The 22,495-nt window shown below is 40.8% G+C and overlaps 2 protein-coding genes and 1 long non-coding RNA gene across 9 annotated transcripts in view; 1 reads left to right on the forward strand and 2 right to left on the reverse strand.

The window, feature by feature from the left end:
- baz (par-3 family cell polarity regulator) overlaps positions 1-16,133 on the reverse strand; it is a 116,254-nt gene extending 100,121 nt beyond the window's left edge. For 3 of the 5 annotated variants that reach the window (XM_022846808.2, XM_022846807.2, XM_022846804.2), the window contains exon 1: positions 14,075-16,133. In XM_022846808.2, coding sequence (XP_022702543.1) covers positions 14,075-14,203 — 129 coding nt within the window. In that variant the 5' untranslated portion in view covers positions 14,204-16,133. The remainder of the gene's footprint in view (positions 1-14,074) is intronic. The other 2 variants (XM_022846810.2, XM_022846809.2) reach the window with 1 other exon arrangement.
- Positions 8,513-12,036, reverse strand: LOC111268081 (uncharacterized). Its single transcript, XR_002684991.2, has 2 exons — positions 10,967-12,036; positions 8,513-9,567 (listed from the first exon to the last, which is right to left on the reverse strand). It is a non-coding gene; the product is annotated as an uncharacterized LOC111268081 (long non-coding RNA).
- A 265-nt stretch (positions 16,134-16,398) lies between the features above and the next one.
- Positions 16,399-22,495, forward strand: part of LOC111268071 (uncharacterized) — a 14,763-nt gene continuing 8,666 nt past the window's right edge. The window contains exons 1-8 of one of the 3 annotated variants that reach the window (XM_022846802.2): positions 16,399-16,535; positions 17,480-17,745; positions 18,610-18,816; positions 19,040-19,174; positions 20,446-20,586; positions 20,795-21,001; positions 21,360-21,501; positions 21,644-21,809. In XM_022846802.2, coding sequence (XP_022702537.1) covers positions 17,497-17,745; positions 18,610-18,816; positions 19,040-19,174; positions 20,446-20,586; positions 20,795-21,001; positions 21,360-21,501; positions 21,644-21,809 — 1,247 coding nt within the window. In that variant the 5' untranslated portion in view covers positions 16,399-16,535; positions 17,480-17,496. Of the gene's footprint in view, positions 16,536-17,479; positions 17,746-18,258; positions 18,366-18,609; positions 18,817-19,039; positions 19,175-20,445; positions 20,587-20,794; positions 21,002-21,359; positions 21,502-21,643; positions 21,810-22,495 lie in introns of those variants that run through there. The other 2 variants (XM_022846800.2, XM_022846801.2) reach the window with 2 other exon arrangements.

Below are 22,495 nucleotides of genomic sequence, written 5' to 3' on the forward strand. Positions count from 1 at the left end.
AGACTATCAGATTAGACGCCATCTTTGCGACTTTCATTTGTATTTTGCGAAATATCAGGTTGTCTACGTTAGCCTCGAGCGGAACAAGTAAATAGCAATAAACTTAAAGCATATTAGGTGATTATAAACAGCCTCTTTACATTAATTTGTTTGCCAAACAATTAAATCTAATTCATCCAACGGTCGCGGCAATCTAGCTACCATTAAATATACATGAGAATTATTCCAAATTCAGAACAAATCAAATGGATACTCTACGCCAAATCGGCGTAAAGCTTCGGAAAATAACTTGATCAAAATTATTTCAGCACAAAATATAAACTGTATTCTCCACCTTTGCTAATTTATCATAGTTTACAGCTTTAGATGCCAACGCGATACCTAATGACCAAGTGAGAATTCTGTATCTCTCATTCGGTGAGAATAGGTAGCTTCATTATCGGCTACTACGAAAGAGAGAGGACACCTAATTATATAGGCTTATATAGTGATCGCAAAAACATGATTAGTCACCGAAAGAGCAAAATAACTTGCATTGCGATGCTCATGGTCTTTTCTGCTTTTGTCATGACCGACGCGTCCGACCGTTATCTCGAGGCGTAGATTGTGCCTGCCTTAAAAGGATTCTGAACAGCCGCTATGCTGCCTGAAGAAAAGGTCTTTTATACCGGCTAGATGCATTTGTCTCCTAGCGCTGCACGCCAGGAAGACGTGCCAGAAGCGGTAGTATAGGCGCCATTCATTTGTCAGCATTGCATCGCGATTAAGGTGCCTTCTCTTTCATTCTGTCGTCTTGGCCATCCCTTGCCTTCCTTCTTTTGCAATGCAAAACTGAAACCAACCTGAAATGTTTTAAGAATTTGCTCTCTGTCTGTCGACAAACCCGACAGCGGCAAGCCAATACTACCAAACGAGATATAGCGCCAGTGTCGTCGCTCACGACAAAAAAATGCCGCCACTTAAGCCGCACCCGCCATGGCGACTCGTTTAATAGAATCCCGATGCATAAAGCTGGCATAAAGAACGACTCTCTGCTAGAGTTGGCCTTGTTTTTTTTTGTAGCCACGCGCTCATTAGCCGCGTATTAGATTTTCTCATTCCTCTAACAGAAACTTGGCTAGCCTGATTCTCCAAGTCCTTTTTTCGAATACGAAAGGAAAGCGGACCTGAGAATACCATAGATTTCTGCGTTAGTGCTAATCGCTCGCGTCTTGTTTTCACGTTTTTGTGTGGCATTCAATCTTAACAACCGTTTGACAGTGACGGAAAGGACGACCTACCTCATCTGCGCACATCCTTCAATAAAAGATTACGTATTAGAACTTCTGCTATCACTTCAGGAGCTAGGCAGCTATATTGGAAACTTATACGTTTATTCAAATATTTGTTATGGCATAATAAATATGTTTGTGTAAATACACTCGTTGTAAGTTTTATAAAATTGGCATGAGAAGGAAAGATATTTGACAATAGGCGCAAACACTTACGAAACCGATGTTGAATTATCGGCTGTATGCAGTTGCATGCTACTATATTCATATATGCTACACGGACATTGCTTGTGCTTGGGTTACACAGAGTGCCGAAGCAGTGTGCCATAGCAATGTAACGACTTAACCTGTTTGGCTTTTCCAGGTTTCATCCCTTGTAGCACGAGTGTCGAAATTGACTGATTGGTAACCTGTCAATTCGACACTGCGTCATACAATTCCAACCCCCCCCCCTCCCCTCCCCCCCAATGTTAGCTTTTCCATGGTTTAAACAAAGACATTGCCGCATGATTTGATGCTCCAATGCATGAGTGTTTTCGTACAACGCTGCAGGGGCAAGTTTCAGTTCAGAGCTCCACACGAAACCTTTGTATCAAAGTGCAATAGTGTTCATTGCCCAATAAATAAAGGCATCCATGAAGCTTAGTTCTTCTCTTTTCATTCTCAAGGCGGATGCACTGGATGGATGGTGGACATCGGCTTGAGTCAAGAGAATGAGCATTATGAAGCCTATTTAGGGGAACTTACGTTTTCCACTGATGGTCGACGGAATATTCTCGAAGAGAAGTGCGCTTGCGGTCAGAGAACCGATACGTGGTTAAAGAAGTGTTGTTCTGCAAGTATGATTTCAACACCCTCCCTATATTATAGAAAGCTGTTCGTCGAGGACAAAGCGAAGACGAAGAGCTACAGTATTTTTTCCGAAATAGGATGTTTTTTAAATAGAAATGAATTTCTGGTGGTGACCTTCTGGTTTGCGCGCTGTTATAGGTAATGCATTACAGAGCGTTGTCAAGCGAACCTCACCGGTACCTGATGCTTTATTATAATATAGTTGAACTTGCAGGATGTTATCGATTACGTCGGAGTCTTGGAACGTCACGCTTAAGAATTTCATAAAAATATTGTCTCTTGGCCCCATACAGTTGATTACGCTAACGAGACACGAAAGATGGTGTCGGCACCATCTCAATAAGCATAAGCGCTTCTATTCGTGCCATAAGCGTCGACGCCAGGGTGTCTGACAGGTATTAACCAACGTGTTTTTTCTCCATTTTGATGTATTTGTTTCGCTCGGACATTGAAGTTACGTTGCCGTGCACTAAGTATGTGTGCATATTGCGTTACATCGACCATCCAGTTTAACTACTACTTCATCGAAGACGAGTTATGCGTCGAAACGCATAACATATATCACTTGTTGTGAATACATCGTTCCTTCGAATTAAAATCTGCCGCACAAATACACCTCTATAGGTATTAACGCAGTGCCGAAAAAACACCCACCTTGACGTGACCCTGCTCGTACATGCATAATCAGTTCTAGAACTATGGCAAGCTATCCATCCACTGTAATCCTTCGTCTTCTCAACAGCGCGGGCTACAAACACGAGAGCCACTTTTCCGATGCCATCACACGGCTAATTCAATGGTATCTGAATAAATCGACCACAGACTGAACTTCACACAACATCAGTATCAACCGAAAAAACGAAACGTTCCAAGTTTTTTTACGCACCTGAGTTTGAAAATTCAAATTTACTAAGCTAGCTTGACTGCGCCTCAAGTGTCTGCGAGTTGTGATGATGTTGTGCATTTGTTTTTCGTTTCATTCAGACAAAGGCTTTTGATCCCCCAATTCATTTTTATCTAGTCTAGGGTGAATGTGAGTGGAGTCACAATGTTTATTTAGACACTACAGTGAATGCCGTACTACCTATCGTCCGCTGCCATCCGCCTCTACTCTACTCTACTTTCCTTTAAACGTAGCGCTCGCTTTATCACAACAATTTGAATATTTTTCTATCAACATTTTGTTGTGTGTTCTCGAAAAACTCCACATCAAATTTCGCGGTTCCGCTCTTTTATATGAACGCGCTTCAAATTCCGGTGACCTCTGCGTGGGTTCGCGAATACATACAGATTGAGCAAACTGCTCGACAATGGATACCTTGCCACAGTGACTTTCCGTCTTTTTGACGATCTTTTGGTGTCACCACGCCTATGGCAGCAGTATTGGTGCAGAGTAGTATGATGACGATGACGAAGATGTTATGGCGAGGATCGCATGTGTGAGCGTATGCGCAGGTCTCTCCGAGCGCAAGTCCGTCGTTGTGCCGTGGTCACTCCTGCTCGGATTAAGCTCACAGACGACCATCGTCTAGACTCTTCCATCAATAGAAGAGTTTTCAAACTCACACGGTGGAAGAAAAATGCCCGTAAAAATAGGTAGAAGCGAAGAAATTATCAAGCGATGAATTGAAAGAAGGCGCTTTATATTGGAGGGACATGTGCTACTACGGCACGCGGAGCGCTTCGTCAGATACCTTGTCTGAGGACAACGACGACACAACAATAACAACGTGTGCGACTGTGGTAAACAACGGGCAAGAAGATGAGAAAAAATGGCGAGACTAGCGCAACCGCACAAGGAATCCCAGCAGCGATGTTTATCAGTAAGTTCCGCAACTTGTTCGTCACGGACGGCGTTCAGTCAACGTTCGGCCAGCCAATGTAACAAAGCAAGCATTATCAAATCACCGATCGAGCTTTCGACACGAGAATTAACCCTACCTAATATGGGAAAAGCTGAAAAATCGTTATCCTCTACTATTTTGGTACTCCTTGAGGAATAATGAATTACCATAAGAGTATAAAACAGCGAGCGATTACAAGCTATATATTATATATATATACTGTCAGTTGACGAATTGTGGTTTTCGCTTTGGGACGCATATTACTTTCATTCGCAGAACACCATCAGCAGTTTTCCATCTTCTTTACTAGAATAGTAATAACCAGAATTTTGTACTATGCATCGATCCGTTGAAGCAACAAACATTGACTCGAATCATTGCAAACACATGGGAAAGTGGCATAGATATACCAGTCGACTGGCCAAACTAGTGTCGCGTTTTGTTCACTTCTTGGAAACGTAAGTGTCAGAATAACGTGTTAGAGATATTCTCTGTTTAATTTAAAGGAAATTCAAAATGTAAACTTTTATTTCACACACTTTATTTATGAATCGTATAGCCACATCTAATCCTCACTGCCGTACAAGCAATCGTACCGATTCAGACTCTAATATGACTGCAACATATTTGAATAACAAATAAAGTTCTATTGAGATACTACTAAAGTAAGGATATTTTAGGAAACGTACTTGTTATCTTTTATATATATATTGCATATCAAACAAGTGTGAGCTTTTGAAGCCTACACTGAGTAAAGCTTCGAACAAGTGCGTACGCTAAAGATAGAAACAAGCCTTCTTCTATTATTGCTCTAGAGAACTGGTTCCCACAAGGAATTTTGCATTATCTCCAACGAGAAGGATTATCACCATTGTATAATGAATAAGCCTGTCATGATATAACAAAGTTAATTAATACGTAGTATATATACCCGTTCAGTCAATATCAAATCTTGTAGAGGTTAATGGCATTTGTTCCAAATTCAGTCAAAAATATCCCCCGTTTTGGAGAAATCGCCTGCCATATAAAAGGAAGAGGCGGGACTTACAGCCCCTATATGTCGGAAAATAAGGCCATAAGCACAAAGTGCGCTTCGCCAAATACCTACAGCCCTACCAGAATCGTCAGCGTTTAGAAACAAACTGAATAGGTTTTATAAGCATTACAACACTGTCACCACATGCCCGATGAACAATATGCTCGCAGCGCTTCAGAAACAGACCGTTGGCCATTGGAAAGCGGGTCGTCATCACGTTTATCCCTGGAAGTGCTTACTTGCGGGCATATTCACGAGTGTCTTACCCAATCTCGTTCACATATCATCATCACCTTCAAATGAAGCACTTATACAAATAAACTAAGCCATACAAACTCCAAGACTACTAGGTATGTAGGTTAGGTTACACTGGGGTTGGATTCTCTGAATAACTGAGTGAGCAATCGCCATGGAATTAACAGTCATACGCACCAGAGACGGTGCATGCCACAGCCAGGTGACGTGGACATCAGATCGCTGCCATAAACAGCGATTCCGAAAATGTTTTCGCTGATTATGCTAAAGCTATACGTCGTCTTCCGATTAATAGCGAACGTTAGCATCGCCGTAAATACGCGAAACAGGGCTAGACGTTTAGACATCTTAAACTAATACCATTATTGGTCTCATGCTTCGAATCAAGTAACGGGAAAAACATACTATATCGAGGTATATTTTCATAAATTGCACAACTAGACAACAGTTGCTATAAACGAATAACACTAACTTACGGCAGATTCTGGCGTAGGGCGAATGAACTGTTGCCTAATTCGGATCTTACTTTGCGCTACCATATTTTCTCAAACGTGTAGGCTGTATGACCACGTAAAATTATTTTTTTGACAATAGAACTACGACGAGCTATTTCATTGCAAGTTTAGAACAAGACCTACGGCATTGTAAGATATATGCAGATAATTCGGTAAATAATGAGTGAATAAATTATTATCTATGTATTAATTGGATCACTGTTTTTTTATTTAAGACGATACTTCGTTTTCGACTTAATCCTGACGAACAAAGCTATTCACGCTTCTTGACATCTCAGAAAAATAGATACTAAAGCGACAATTACCCTAAATGATAGCGTCTGAATCGTTCTCGAACATCTGAAGCAACTCTCCTTACGATGCGATCATCCTGATACGAATCTAATTAACAATAAAAAAAAAAAAAAAAACTTAAATATGCATTGTGTACACTGTATATCATGTGAATTCAACATACGGTACATTACTCATCAGAGTACTTTTACTGGCACTGTTTTCGCTAAAACGAAGATTCAGCATTGGAAAATCTTGTCAAAAGTAGTAGAAAGACGTTGGAAACTACTACCATATTATTATTCGAATGATAATGGTGATGACTACGATATACATGCATTCAATATAATTGAATTACATTTTCCCCATCGTTGCCATCGCTCGCTGGTGCACACGTACACACACAAATGCACGCGACCGCACAGTATCTATTGCGTCTTGCGCATATTCGACTTTAGCCCACAATCATTAAAGGAGAATTGTAGGCGACGCTTGTTGTTTCTACCAGCTTTTTAACTACCAGCTTGAATGTTTTCCTTTGTTCAAGTTCAAGCAAAAGACGAACGAACAACGATTACCCTGCTTAGGCTGCTACGACCATCACTCTAGCTAACTAATAATCATCGTTCTTCGAATTTCTGGATTATTCAACAGTAGGAGCAATGACAACGGCCGTAAAAGCCGATCAGATGTAGCAGCGGCGGCAGCAGCAGCAGCAAAGATGGATGAAGCGACTCTTTGCTCGTCAATGCGTGCAGACTGAATAGCATACTTACACGCCGAATGATGACTAATCACGCAATAGATAGAACTAGTGAAGTTTTGCCAATTCTTGCTGCTCAGACGACAACATCTGCGTCAGTAGTTATGACCTAGTGTCAGAGTAACATGCACAATACAGGGTAATGCAATATAACAACAGTAGTCGTGGCAGTTCGACGAAGTCAGATAGGGTCTATGGAACATCCCCGGGGCACCAGAGCTTCACGCAGTTTCTCGCTTGACTTGAAGTAGACAATTTACTCAGCTCCGAACTTTGTGTTGTCATCGTCGTTCAGCTTCGTTCAATTCGTCTTCATAACGCTACTGGTTAACAGAAAGAGGATGTCAACAGCTGTCCAAGATGAACTATAACGAAAGCACTGCTTCTACAATAAGCGGTCCAGTCGGCTTCGGTAGTGTTTAGCACCGTAGCGAAGTAACAGTGCCTACAGCGATCGGCTTCGTTCAGTATAGAAGCCAATCGGACTAGGTGAAGGCTGAAACGAATATCTGTGTGTCTCTGTAGTAGCTGAGCGCTCGATCGGACGATGAGTGTGACACCGCCGGTCCTTGTTGTATAGCTCCATTTATTTTCCTACTTACGTATATAAGACAACGCTGTGATATTCATCATTTAACACCAAACTAACGAGGCGACGTTAGTAGCTACTGCGTTAGACAGCGGTCGCTGTCTATTCATCTATGCGTTATTAATTTGTGCATAACATATCTCACACCAATAGGGGAAATACGTGGTAATAATAATAGTAATAGCATTGCTACAGCAATCACTGATCATACGCGTAACGTAATGACAAAACGACAACAACGCAGCATACATATACGATGACTTACTTCTACGCGGCAGGAACGATCTAGCAAAACATTCGTGCCTCTATGGCTTCACGAAAATCAACCGTTGTTAGCGTATCATAATATGTAATACTAATAATAATATCATGTAGTATGTACGCAAAAACACATAAGAGCGATTCACTAACAATCCTATAACGGTAGCTTGGAAAAGAGCAGTTCGTGACTTGCTATAGTCGTCATCGTCGTGCTCGCTGTATAGCCAAAACGAAGGTTTCAATAGGATTCAACATGTTTAAAGAGTCACTGTACGGCACAAGACGCTATTGATGCCATTACATGCGAAACACTTGTCGGCGTATGCACTGGCCACGAACACCGTACACTGAGGAAACGTCAAGGTGGGAAAAAGTTGGCGGGAAATTTTCTAATTGTTGGTCTAAATGCGACTCAGCGCACTGGCAGCAGAATAGCTGCCTAAAAAACAAAAGAAAATAAATTTGCTAATTTACAATTGAACTCATTTCAGAAAGGGAAAATATTAAGTATCTACATATGTATGAGTTTTATCCTCATGTGAGCGCTCCAGACACTTCTGATATCGTTGCAACATGCATAGACGCAACGCATTTGGCAGTATCTTCGACGTCTGTGCCTCGTAGAAACAACGTATACATGAAGCACTTAGAAAGCTCAGGGAAGCGCCTGCACGCTTGATCTTAAGTACTAAGTACTAGTAGTAAATGCTGTTTCAAAGGCATTTTTCGATTAACCTTCGACTATTTTTGTTATCATCATAGGTTGCGCTAACACCCATGCTCTCGTACAACGAAATACTAATTTGTGTTCGTAAAAAACTTTAAAATTAAAAAAAAAAAGACGAACAAGCCGTAATCAAATTTCATTATGTCTCATGTTATTCTGTTATGCTACAATAGTCATTGCAAATATATGTGATCCTACTTTCTGAATTATTCGTTACATTTATATAAGTTCAATTCATTATTTTGCCTTCGCAATTCCTCATTCTACCCCATACAGGCCCCACCCCGTTGATTCAATCCTTACATAGAACATTCGTTACTATTGTTACCGTCAACAGAACCCGAGTGGCCATTATTCGGGTCGTTTGTGAAGGATAGTGTTATATAGCAGGCGTGGCTGGCATTACAGCGTCTTCAATGCTTGTATTTCCGGATATTGCGGTTCCGCTGCAACGGCCAGTCCTGTTGACACTTCTGCGCTAGTTGAAAGAGGAATCAGCAAGGGGATTCTGTTCTTGGTTTACCCGCTTTACTAGATGTTCGCAGCATCGGCTCGCTTTGCGCGGTTAGTTTAGGCAAACGGACAAACCAGACTGCACGCGATCGAACAAAAAGCACCACACAAATGCGTTCACAGTAGTAGCTAACACAGGATAACTTGAGCCACCCATTACTGCAGCTCCAACAACCACTCGTTCACTCCTTATTGTCGCAACTTTCTTTTCCAGCAAAGGAAAAAGGTACAGTCTACATTTCGTTTGAGACACGGGAGTTAATTTGGCGTTCTACTGCTACTACTAGCATAATATTGATTGGCAGCACCAGAAAAATAGTAATAACGTCGTTATCACCGTCATAATCAGTATCGGCAGCAGTATTTTTCTTGGCATAATTACTATAGCAATGATTCGTTTGCTAGCCGTCGTTCAAAGCAGGCGGCACACGACGTGAGCATACTATAGGCCAACAATCACTTATCTCTTTGTATCCGTTTGCGATATAAATAGTGCTACGATTTCTCCGCTTTCTCTCTTCGTCTATAGACACCACAGAGTTCGCGCAACTATCTCCAGCCGCTTTCGATAAACTTGACGAAAACGAGCCCCAATATCGATACTAACGCGTACATATCAGTACGTCGACAACCGCAGTGTCATGACTGTTGCATTGAACTTCTACAGCCTAGAAAAGTACACACAACATAATTATTAGAGAGGAGACGGTAGCCTCTAGTCCTTCAGTTCGAGAAACCGGATCGGTTCGCGTTGATTCTCACATCACAACAGCATTAAACGGATTAAAAGGATTCGATTTTTATATTGCTGCTGTTGCTGTTGTACATGAGGCAAAAAAATTCGTTTCTGCCATTAAAAATAGCAAGCACTAAGCACGAGTCGGTGCTTTACCTGCTTATACCTACCACCTTATATGAAAACGACAAGCATAACAATAATAACACCGCATTGAAGAACGGTCAACCGTTCACCTTCTATGTAAATACTTTATATAAATAAAAAGATGTCGTGTGCGTTGTGTTCTACCTCAGCGGTGTCAGACTGCCATGACCGCATGCTGCCCACTGCCTATGTCTATTTGTTTACCACATTTCTGCGCGCAATGCGGCCTCAACTAAACGTCGAGCGAGCTAAACGACGATCAGGTTAACGGTAAGGTTCGTGAGGCGTTGATCGTGGCTTGGATTTTAGATGGATAGCAGGGTTTGTCTGGAGTTTGATGGACAGAACTAACACACCGGCTAACTGACACAACCGGCTACTCGGCCGACTCATTCGTTTACTTTTTTCATAGGACTATTATAACTGTAGCAGGACTTTACAGACAACTGTAATAAGTACAGGCATACGATTATCAGTAGAAAGAAAAATACGGTCTTAGGATTCAGCCAGGGTAAACTACAAAGTTAATAACTGGGGTAAGTGGCTTGTCTTTCATATGAAAACGCGTAGTTCGCTGTTTTAATAGAATCAAATTTTAACTACGAATGTCAACAAGGCGCTTACGAAAATCTTTAAATTTAAAATACCGCGAAGACACTTTTTGGACGATTTTCGCAATCACTGAATCAATCACAATCATTGGACAATTACAGTAGTGCGGTCAAATATCTAATCCTATCCAAGGGCCACCGTGCGGCCGATATTATTGGGATACATACCTGCTCGGCGCGGTAATAGTAAAAACATGGTAATACTCAAAAGTATGGCACTTAACATTTTAATTCTAACATGTACATTATTATTTTACGCTAAGCTTGGCATAACACGCTGAACGACACTTGATATATTTTTGGCTGTCATTTTTTGTTAAAAGCCTTACAGTAATATAACTTTTCTAGTTTGACAACTACTCTACTTCACAGCAACTCTTAACGTTCACAGTAATTATTTGCTGTAAGTTATCGAAGTGCATAGAATGGGTAAGAGTGATGCCTCATAATGGGCAATTGAATTCAAAACTTATGACCGTATAAGACCCCAAACGCAGTGAAAGGTGACGGTAATTATAGTTAGACGTATGAAGTCCGAGGTGTGTTCGCATGTTTTTGGGTTCTGATAAGTACCTTGACTTAGTACACTAGCACGCTTCATTAATCAGTATGAATCTATGTCACGACTGCTTTCTAAAACCGGTGAAGGGGCGTTGACGATACGGTCCTAAGGCCCAAGACTTGTCCGCTTCTTTGCTGTCAGCTTATTTGAGTTGCAAATTTTGCCTGCGGCTCTGCGCCTGTTGCTGCAGGACTTCGTTATCTGTGAATCCGGTTAGCTTTTTTTCCGGTTTGTACTCATCTCTTTTTATGATGCCAACGGAATTTGCAACCGGAGCACGAAGGAAACTATCAGCATTAGTGGTACCACTGCAAATAGTGTTGCCAAGTGTTGCAAGTAATGTGATGGCCCCCTAGAGGAACGCCGAGCGAAAGGTATATCGGACGATCGGTCAGTATGTCCATCAGTTATGCGCACTCCATTTTAGAAAAGATCGCGTAATTTACTAACGCTGTTGACCGGCTGATCCCGGTAAGCAACATTGATGTCGTCTCAATGCCAGGGAATTGCAAGCCAAATGAAAATGTTCAAAACGGGAGTCGCTATCACCGACACAGTGCTTTGTACTCAACGCCGTAGGCGCAGATTGCAGTAATGGTGCTGGCAGTAGCAAAAGTTGTGTCAATGCTGTTGTGCTCGTCCATTGCAGAATTCAACATCTTCAATAACCCGAAATCATCCGTGTCGCGTTCTACTTTGACAATTGCTACCGTTGTTTTGATACTGACATCTTATTACCGCAAAACAGTAGCCAGCAGTCACTTGTTGATTAGGACAGCAGACGACAGAACTGGACATCGTTTTTATTCATTTTTCAACGGCGCAGCAAGACAGCCTGCTGTTGTTGACCAGCACGCGACCGGCACAGCAACACGAGACACGATGTGAGCTTCTGCTGCAACAACGACGATGACGACGACAGTGGCGGCAACGGATAACCGCCGCTGACGCCGCTATTATTATTATTGTTATTGCTGTGGAGCGTTCGACAGACGCAAAGCTAAACATGACGCCATTCTGTGCAAAAACCAGCTGCATGATATTACATGAATAGGCACACAAACACGCGCTCATATATTGACTGCATTAACTATAAACGATAACTAGAAACCACCGGTGTGCACATACCTTTTGGCCACCGTTACTGTTTCACTGGGAACATTTGCTGGGAAGGCTTCTTTTTCCTTTCGCAGTAAAGTAGTTTTTCCTGTCATATCCTGGGCTTCGGTAGATATAACATTGAAATAACATACTATTTCACGCGCACAGCAGCAGTACACAAAGGAGTTTTTATGCCGCCGATGTTCGAATCATTCGCTTCCTTCTTTTAGCACAGGATTATGTGGTACGGCATTTGCTGTATGTAACTCTCGTCGTGGTTTTTCATAAGCCAAACCAACGAATTGTTTTCCGCTCTGGAATTACTGCCGCCAACAGCAGGAGCAGATACAAACAACAAGGTGATGCACTTGCTAATATGTGCTACTGTCGACGGTAACAACGACGCAGCGACGGAGGGGGAACCCGACAGAAAATGAAGGGGTCGACACAGAGGCAAACTTGTCGTCTTCTAGTTCAACCATCATCACCAGAACTTGTAGGGGTAGCTCGAAAAGAGCTGGATATGGAATATTTTTTGGTTAATACGTTAAAAAAGAAAACAGTGGCTTCGGGCTTTATTATTCAAGGCTTGTCGAACTTGGCCTTCGAACAAAACCTCCTAATACTTTAATTCAACGGTTCGAGAACACCTACTAAACAACGACTGAATTAAGCTCATGCTTCACGACTGGGCCAATCACTAATTGGAGAGCCATGCACCATTTTCGGTCACCCTTTAAAATTAGCTGAGGATAATTTTTTTGTCGTGCCAAAATAATGACGAATGATGAAAAGTGAATACTCTACAGTAATGTTATTGAAAGTAGGTCAAAATCCATGTAGTAGCACCCCTCAAAACCCCCAAGCTAAAACCACACTAGCCAATGAGGCTGCACATTTCGCAGGGAAGTGCTTTTCTAAGAGGCTCTCTCAAACAACGCATTAGCTTAAAGAAATGCTATGTTAAGGTATAAATAAAATAAAAAAATACACATTAAAAAAATTAAGCTGTTCAACTGTTTAAAGCAAGGCATTCAAGACAAGCGCCTAATTACAACAGAAGAGTGATATTTCATTGTGGCTACAGCCGGCAATCAATGGATTAGGGAGGGTCGAGACTCTCCCTAACCCATTTGATAGTCTTCGGTTTCTTCAATGACTTTCTCCGCTCCCCACAGAACTCCTTTGAAAGAATTTGGTGTAAAAGAAATGAATTTCGAAAGAAAAAATTATATTTTGGAAAATACAGAATTCAAAAGCAGTCCGAAAACATCATATCTAATTAGAATCAATATATAATGTTGTGTAGCTACCTACGAACTTTCGTTGAAAATTAGGTTCGTTGTAGACTTAAGCGACAACCTTAGTAACACGGAAACGTTATCGAGATCATAGACAGCTATGATTTGCACACATGAAACCAAACATAGGTTAAAATGAAAGATTTCCTCCAAGGATTTATACACCTGTGCCTGTCTGCCAGTACATGGCCAAGGATATTTGCTATTGATGAACATTCCAAACGCGGCAAGCTTTACTCGTCTTACCAGCTGCTAATAACTGATATTGAAGCATTGATAGAAGCATTCACAAACATGCAGATAAGCAAGAACATTCAACGGATCTTACCGAGAATCAAGGCAACTCCTCAACAGGTTGCTGCGTCTCCTGCGCCCAGCACAGAACGTTCTTTTTATTCGTAGTAAGAAAACACTTATCGGCAATAAATATTGCTAGAAGATTGGTAGCGATTTATCAGCCGGGTAGCGATAATGCAACGATACCAGAATCATTTCACAAATCTTACTGTCAACTTGAAAAACGTTCGATGAAACTTGTCTGCCATAGCATCGCGAACATTTAAGCGTTGGAGGTAAAACTGAGTATAACTTCAGCTTCGCTGCTTATTTTACGCCCATCGCGAACATGGCCCGTATCGCTGATTGTAAGATAGTGCGAATTATTTGGTGACCTGGCACGTAGTATTATTCCAAACCCACTTTATGTCTTGTACCCACCTTGTTGGTTGCTTTCTTGTAACGGACAACGGCAAGTTCGAGCACCTCCCGAACGGGTATATCGCCGACTCCGCACGGTACGATTACTCGGACCGCACCAAAATTGACCGTCACTTTCATCGAACTCATCCTCACAGTGGTTCCGATCGACGGAATGGGAAAGATTGTCTCGTAGCGGCACTATCCTTGCACCTCGTCACTTCGTCAGTCTTTTGAAAGTCGTCATCGAACACAGCAAACGACGGCATTCCTGTTCAGACTTCGTTACAACGTTTCATAGAACACACACAATCATCATCAGATAACACGCACGCCAACAAGATCGAAGCAATAAACAGAAAAGATTTCGCACACAGCACAGGACAATCCCACGGACTCCACAGACACCAACGACTCAATTATTCCAACTAGCTAGTCGTAACTGTGTGACCACCCAGGTCGGATGCAAGCACAAGAATATATTCACATCAACTGGCACCGCACTTCGTTTTTCAGTAAATTAACGAATAACATGACGATGGACGCCGAAAGGCTGCCAGACAGACGCATAATAAAACCAGACGAAGTAAAACATAACTTCGCTTATCGACCAACAACTTCAGTTGCTTTTTCAGTGCAACCGAAAATTAAGACGTCAGTATTCGGGTTTCGTTTCCGCATTTGATGCCAACTGATATTGGGGCCTATGGCAGCCAGCAGACTACCCAGACTGTCCGAACGAACTTCTGCTTTAACACTAGTGGCGTTCTCTAATCTGAAAACTTCTGTTCGGCAACCGTTCGCTTCTGTTCTCTTAGATCCATTTACAGCGAGGGTGTCTTCGACTACTTTCTTTCTTGAAATAGGCCGTCCGTCTAAGAGCTAATCACGTATTCCAGTAGAGGTATAAAGCACATTGAAGAAGCCGTCAAGGCCGTTACGATTTTACAAGTCCTTGTGGCTATTCCATAGCGTTAAGGCAGGGCTATTTTTATGGAATGATCAATTAGTGTATATCCGACGGAGTTAATGGACAGCGCAATTTAAACAACAAGTTGTGCTGATAGTTCTCTTCTCCTATAACGACCGTACTAACCTACGGTAGTGAAAATGTTATCATTGCAAGGCTTCTATTTTTCTACCAGTTGCAGCTCCCAGCGCAATTTGGCGACAATGCATCAATGAACCACTTCTAACGAGAACGATGAAAAGGGAAAAACAGGAGCGGTAGTCAGTCAGACAATGATAGAACCTTATCCACAACGTGCGTCAGATGCAACAACCTTGACGACTTGAGGCCGCGATCCATCCCACTTTCAGGGACAGAAAAACAACAACGACGACGACGACGACGACAGCGATGATAATAACAAAAACTCTCTTGCGAATAACTTCTGTTAGTACTTTGTTTGTTAATGTGATGCTACTTCTATTTCAAATATTAGAACTACTGCTGTTGTTATACCGCTGCAGAGGAACACTCAACGGTATCCGACCTGAGCACAAACTGCCGGGCTTCGACAGCACAACAGTTACAATAGTGCTAGTAGAGGTAATAGCAGCAAAAGTAGAAATAACTGCGGTATTCAAAACTGGAAAGATCAGCGAACAAATCACGAAGCAGCAGGTATCTGCCAACTTCTACTACTCTAAACGATGAACGAAGCTCAGCCACACACCTCAGCTCGTCACGCTACGTACAGCACGTTCGCGTACACGCGGAGAGCACCGAATGCGACTGCCGCCATCGCTGCTGCTGAGACAAGCACTTTCTTTTTCTCTTTAGCTCTATGTATACGATGTATTTCTATTCCCGGCAGTGGCATCCGTCGGGTGCACCGTAGCGGCTGTTCGCTCGATACTAGCGAACGCGACACCGCGGGACGGTCGACGTTGCGTTCTGTCTGTTGTGATCAGCCCGTTGTGGTAGCTACCGCCTGCTTTTGCTGTTGTTGCCGCCGCCACTACCGTATTGAAGAGAGGGAGAGAGAGGGAGGGAGAGTAAATTTTTAAAAGCAGCGAGCTGCCAGCGAAACGTGCAGGAGCACTAGCCCCACTAGCGCCCAGCGCACCATGGTCAACTAACATAGCGAGGAGCGGCGAAACGCGCCGAGTCGCCAGGTGGGCGATCATAGCGCCCTCTACGGACGCCTCGAAAACAATAAAGTCCAAACTTTATTTTAAGTTTCGTGATCGATGGGAACAGCCGAAGTTTTGCTAGGGATGCAAGTACCTAATAGTAACAATCTGGTTGTCTAGTACAAAAACGAAGTAAAAAGGAGTAAATACTAGCTAAACGTCTATGCTGTTTAGGAAGCTGCTAGTATTTTGGAAGGAAGGCGGGAAATTTGAATGGGTGTAGAAGGGAGCGCAGAATGGTTTTGTCCAAGGGAGTGCATAGGAATGTCTGTGACTTGTGCTATGACAATATAAGAATAAAGTTGTCGATCAACGAAGTACAAGGAGGGCGAATCTACTAACGGTAGCGATATTTGGTGGTTACATAAACAGAATATAAAGAAAATATTGGCTTAATTGAAGAATTTAAAAAATGTCTATCAATGACAAGCGTAGTGGGATGCGCCCGCCAATATGTATCTTTCTTTGTGATAGCTCAGTGGAAAACGTATTTGCCTCCAGAACTTAGGAGTACATGGTAGTCTAAATTCGAATCGAGACATAGACCCACTTTGTTTCATTCTAAAAGTCCGATACCGGACTCGAAACCTTTAGTACATAGTATCAGTAAGAAGCCCATATAATCTATCGATTGTATGAAGAAGTACTTTAAGCGTAATTTAAGCGTGAAACTGCATCTGGAGTTTATATAATTTCCTACCGTAAACCAATTATGTTTGAATACAAATTCTTAGAACCTTCTACTTTGTATATTATTTGAAATAAATGTTGGTACCACTGGCTTGTGTTCGAATACGCCCAGTTATCAGTATATTGACAACAAAAGCATTCGAGCAATCGATTCTTCATTTATTACGAGTTTTCATTTGCCTCTCGCGACGTGTAGCCGAAACGTATCCTTCTCATGCACTGATATACATTTATTTGGCAACTATAATCAGAAAATTATTAGGAACATTTATGCATACTAGCCAATCCGTCAAATAGTTTAGGTCAAGTAAAAAAAAAGTTATATATTACATACTATTTTCACTATACATGTAAATTGATTTATTCCACTGTTTGGCTATCCAAACGTGTGAATATATGACACTTAACATATTTAAATAACAAAAATTAGCATGTAAAGTATTTATTAAGTTCCATCATGATTATTCATTGAGCATTATTGTGCGCGTGATATAAGCACTCATCTGCGGTCAAATATAGTTGAAAAGCACGTTTCTATCCCATCGTTTTTTATGCTGCAATACAATTAAAAATTATTCTGTATTCTACTGGTTGCAGGCTGTTTCCGAGTCAAAATGCCTAAAAAGCGCGCACACGAAATCTCGGATTCGGAAGAAGAGGTAGAACTGCAGGCGTCTTCAAGCACCGTAAGTCCTTCCAAAGTAGGTTCAACACCTCGAGATCCATCGCAACGCTTCCCAAAAAAGGCAGCTGTTTCAAATGATGAAGACGATGAGCAGGATGGCAATAAGTCGACAGCGATGGAGGTTGTACCATTTGATATCGACGCTGACGTAGGAGGTTCATTTATTTTCTTTGGTGAGGTGAGCATTAGCTCGTCATCGGACAGAATTACAAAATACCATCTGCTCTCTCCTATTACATTTTATGTATCTTGCGCTCAATGTAAGCAGTATAATCGAGCAATAGTCAAATAAATTATTGATTAAGAATGTTAAAAACTTTAGATTGTCAATAAGAGAAAAAAAAGTGTTATTTTAATATTTCGCCTTTAAATGTAGATTCGACTGAAATCATTTCAAATGCATGGTAAATATATATTTTTCTGCAGGGATTACTTCAGCCAATACCAGACAAACATTATACTCTTAATAAAAATAAATAGAAAATCATACCGATAATCATAAACTGTTTTATTTTGTGTGCTTGCTATAAACTTAACTACCTAGTTCAGTTGAAGATGTTGGTAAAGAGTTGGCATCGCCAAAAATTAAAAAATTATGTTGGGCATCATGTTGCGATACAATTTATCATCATTGCAAATTATTATTAGAATTATAACGAAAAGCAAATCTAATAGATCTGGTGACGCGTAGTTTCAGACGGTGGATCGAAACTGTGGTTGTCCTGGATTTTAGTTTTTTAGGCGTGTTTCGGGTCTACCCGAATCCTGGTTGCACGCAGCCGTCGTTACCAATTTCATGTAATTATCAAAGTAGTTTCATTGTCTACTGCTAGAATGAAATCCAAGGAAACCATAGTCTCATTGTGAAAATTCCATTTGGCGAGTTCTCTCACTTTCTAAAAGATTTCCTATTAGTTTGAAGACAGCCATATGTTTCATATGTTTGATGCATCATATAGTACGATTAGTTTTATTACAAACTGTAATCCAGGATCACAATAATATTCTTGTTTTTTTTTTTAACTTCACTTTTGAATTATAGAAAGCTGAAACGCCAATCGGCAAACGAACTCCCCAGGCCTTTAAAGTCGTTGAAGCGTCGGTTCGCGCGGGGCGTAAGCAGCTCGGCCGAATGTTTGCATTTCTTATCGACCGTTCGCCAAGTACTAACGATAACCTCGAAACATTTGTTGGGTACATTGTTAAAAGAAAGCTGGCTGATGCCTTCATGCGAATGAAATTTGATAAGGTACGCTTTTTAACTGAGCTGAATTTCATAATTGAAGTTTTACTAGGCAAGCTGGAAATTATCATTCATACATGGGCCATCATTGTTGAGCCGAATAAATAACACCTACATGGAATAGCGATTGCTTATAAGAATTAACCCGCGAAATTTCATACCATCAGTCACTCGTTCAAGTAAATTATTCGTAGGTCTAACGCTAGTTCTTGCCTACGTGTATTATTAGAATTTTCAGCATGATTGCGTCGTGATGACATGTTGCGATTCGGAAACAAAAAATCTCAGCAATAGCAACCAAGAAAAGAAAATTAACCATCATTGCGTTGAACTTATAGATGGAGGCGTTATCAACCCGGCAAAGGTATAATATTGGTTCCGAGCTGATAGTTGTATGAGTTCGATACCCTCAAGGAGTAAAACAGTTACCTCAAAAGCTGTAAAAGCGCCAGAAAAGAGACGTGACTAGGAAGACTTAAGACAGCTATGACTCATTAAATAGTTTGACTTATGAGAGGGTTATGTTTGCCGTTTTGACGACTTTGGCGAGATGACCCTCGGCTCAATAGGAACTTGTCCAAACCGTCAATTCCATTAAGTTAGTCTTAACTTAGTGTTAGAAAACTAACTTCTGGTAGAACCTTTTTTTGTGCATAATTGCCCATAATTATGCATAATCAAGTTGTGTGCTGTAATTCGACGGAACGGTTTGTGTCAAAAACCGAGTCTAATAAAATTTTCGATTTCTTATCTTTATATGATCAAATGTTTGACTAAACTTAATAAAGTTAGTAGAAGCGCAATCTGCGCTGGTCATATCACTTTCTCGATTACAATAGAGAACGTATACAATAGTGAAATACTCCTTTTAGCTTGGACCGAACCCTATGTGCTGTTTATATTGAGGCTTATCCGAGGCGTGACTTAGCTTTTTTCGATTGAATGCTGCTTTAGAAGCTTTGCGTTCACTATACTGATCTTAGGTAAAAATCGTTTCGCTTGCTACCGCAGAGACTTCATACAGTGACCGGACCGACTTGCCTTTCGACGGAGTCTACAAATTTGCCATTCACTTTTTGTCGCCTTATTTTATGATTTAAGCATAATTTTAATTCCAAAGCCGATATAAAATACCAAAACCAATTCGGCAAACTCTGCCAGATACTCATGTAAATATATAGAAAATGACAAGGCCTAAGGTCATATTATATCGTTTTCTCAACTAAGTGATTACTAGATAAAAAGCGGCGAAAAAGATGGTAGCGGATGTGCAGTTTTTCAGTCAGACGATTTGATTTCGCAGAAAAATACTACAAGTTAAATTAAAATTAAAAATGCAACAAACGCAACAGTGTAAAGACGAAGCATGCCACGCTACAAACAAAATTACTATATTAAAGGTGCAAAAATTAAAGGTTGCCGAAATTGCCTTCCGATCAGTGTAATATATTCAATGAGAAGCCTTTCTGAGTGTTCCGGTGGTAGGTATCAAGCTTCAGTATCATATGAAATTTACTACAATTCATAGGCATATATTTTGTTCTGTATACAATACGATGGTTTTGATAAAGTTTACCTGAGTCTGTGGTTATTACTACCAGACACCAAATATGGAAGTAAATATATATGTTGCAGGTGACTTCGCTAAAAGAAAAACTCAACCTACGTCCTGAGAATGAACAGTTTTCAAATCTTTTGAGCGGATTGATGACCGCAGCGGATATTATTAATCGCCACAGCGAGGAGGCTTCTGGCTACTCTGATATAGAACTTATGGTACGTTTATTCATTTGACACAATATTTAAATTAGTCGAATAAATTGTCTCTGTATATTTTGTTTTGCGACAAATTTATTATACCAGCAGACACTCACTGAAAGCGTGATAAAAGACTTACTAAACCTAAGTGTCGTTAAACTCATATCGAGAAAAAACCTGTTTGTCCCGGACATTTTAAGCACTTCTTACCGCCTGTACTTCGAAGATTTTTTCAGATCTTGGGTTTGATGTGGAATGCACTACATTCATCAAAATGAAGAACGTTCTCAAACAGGTTTTATCGGATGCCATACTGACAGTCGTATCTGACCGGGACATACTTAGCCAAGATACGTATAATAAAAGCATTATGTTTTTCGGAGAGATATTTTCGGGTGTCACCTCCATGTCTTACCAGGACGCTATGAGAAGGGTGAGACATATCAGTTTTTCAGATGCGCAAGCCTAACAAGAAATTTAAACGACAGCAATGTTATGTTGACGGACAATATGTGTCGTCTCCTCTCATTTTTCTTAGATAAAATATATGGTTTCGTGAATAAATCTTGTGTTTATTCATTTTACTGTTATCATTACATGTTTACAGTTAGTTATCATTAGTCAAGTTAGTTTGAATTCTATCTTGTTACGAACATTTGTAACATTACCTGAGCTGCTTTTATTTTTGTCCACATCGTGCGACAGAGCTGTTAGGACATGCTGCCTGCTACCTTAGCCACTTTCTGCCTAACATTTCTAACTACACACCTAATGTTCTTGTATCTGATCAGAGTGAAGAATGGTCTATGAAGGAGCTGATGCCAACAAAATTCAGCGCCAATATACGACTTTTCGAGGAGGAACTGCCAGTCGAAGCGTACCTGATCTGCGCTGAAAAGAATGAATCAATACTTGAAAATCGAATGGAAAGAGGTATTTACGTATCTAATTATAAATGCTAAGAGAGCTACATATGTTGTCAGAGCTTGGTTTGTCATGAACCCGTTAAGTAGGCGTTAACTCTCTTATAATTTGTACAAAGAAAGAGGGTTATTTATTCTCTTGATGGTTGTAGTTGGGAGCGATCAAGATGCAGCGGAGGGCGAAGGATTTACAGCTGCAGTGAGCACAATAAAACCGCGTAAAAGTCTAGTGAAGCTTACAGACAAAGGTTTTTATGAGAAAGATCCTGATGGCAACGTCGTCACAGTCCATCCCGAGAGGACCGTTATGGCTTACAGGTGAGCGAACAAACATTTTTCCAAGAGAGCATTAATCATCCGCGAAGGCAATAAATGGACATAAAAAGGCTTTCTCTCCAGGTTCATATAATCGCTGCATATGCTTTTAATTCACACATATAGAAATGGCAATACAATTGGTTAGAGGGAGAATTTCATTTCGACATTGCAGATAGGCGATTTTTCTGTGATGACAAAGTATTATGTCTTTGCATATCTTAGTCTTCTTACTAAAATAAATACCCATAGTCTTGGCTACTCTTTAACTTACTGACTACAGAATATCATATCAGAATGTAGTCAGCCAATATTATTGCAGTATTCTAGGAAGGAAAAACAAAGGACGTAACCAGATATAAATCATCATAGAGCAACCTATTGCTTAATCTCCAAGAACCAAATTGTTTTTCAACAAACTTATTTACAGTAGTACTATAGATAGTGTATAAAGGAATAGAGTTATTGGCTCAAGCGTTGTAAACGCAACATGAAGTGATGTGCGTACGATTATAGGAGTCACAATTGGCTTCAGCGACATCCTTTGGTGAGCACGCTAAATGACTCTATTTCGTTTTTTACGCATCAACCCTACACAGGCAAATACAGACTATTTTTTCATAAACTTTCCTTCAACATGAGGTTCTTTACCACTCTAAGTAAAAACGTTGGCCCCTATATATATATGT

The sequence above is a fragment of the Varroa jacobsoni genome, unplaced genomic scaffold (assembly GCF_002532875.2).
Source record: "Varroa jacobsoni isolate VJ856 unplaced genomic scaffold, vjacob_1.0 scaffold_1254, whole genome shotgun sequence".
Classification (NCBI taxonomy): Eukaryota; Metazoa; Arthropoda; class Arachnida; order Mesostigmata; family Varroidae; genus Varroa; species Varroa jacobsoni.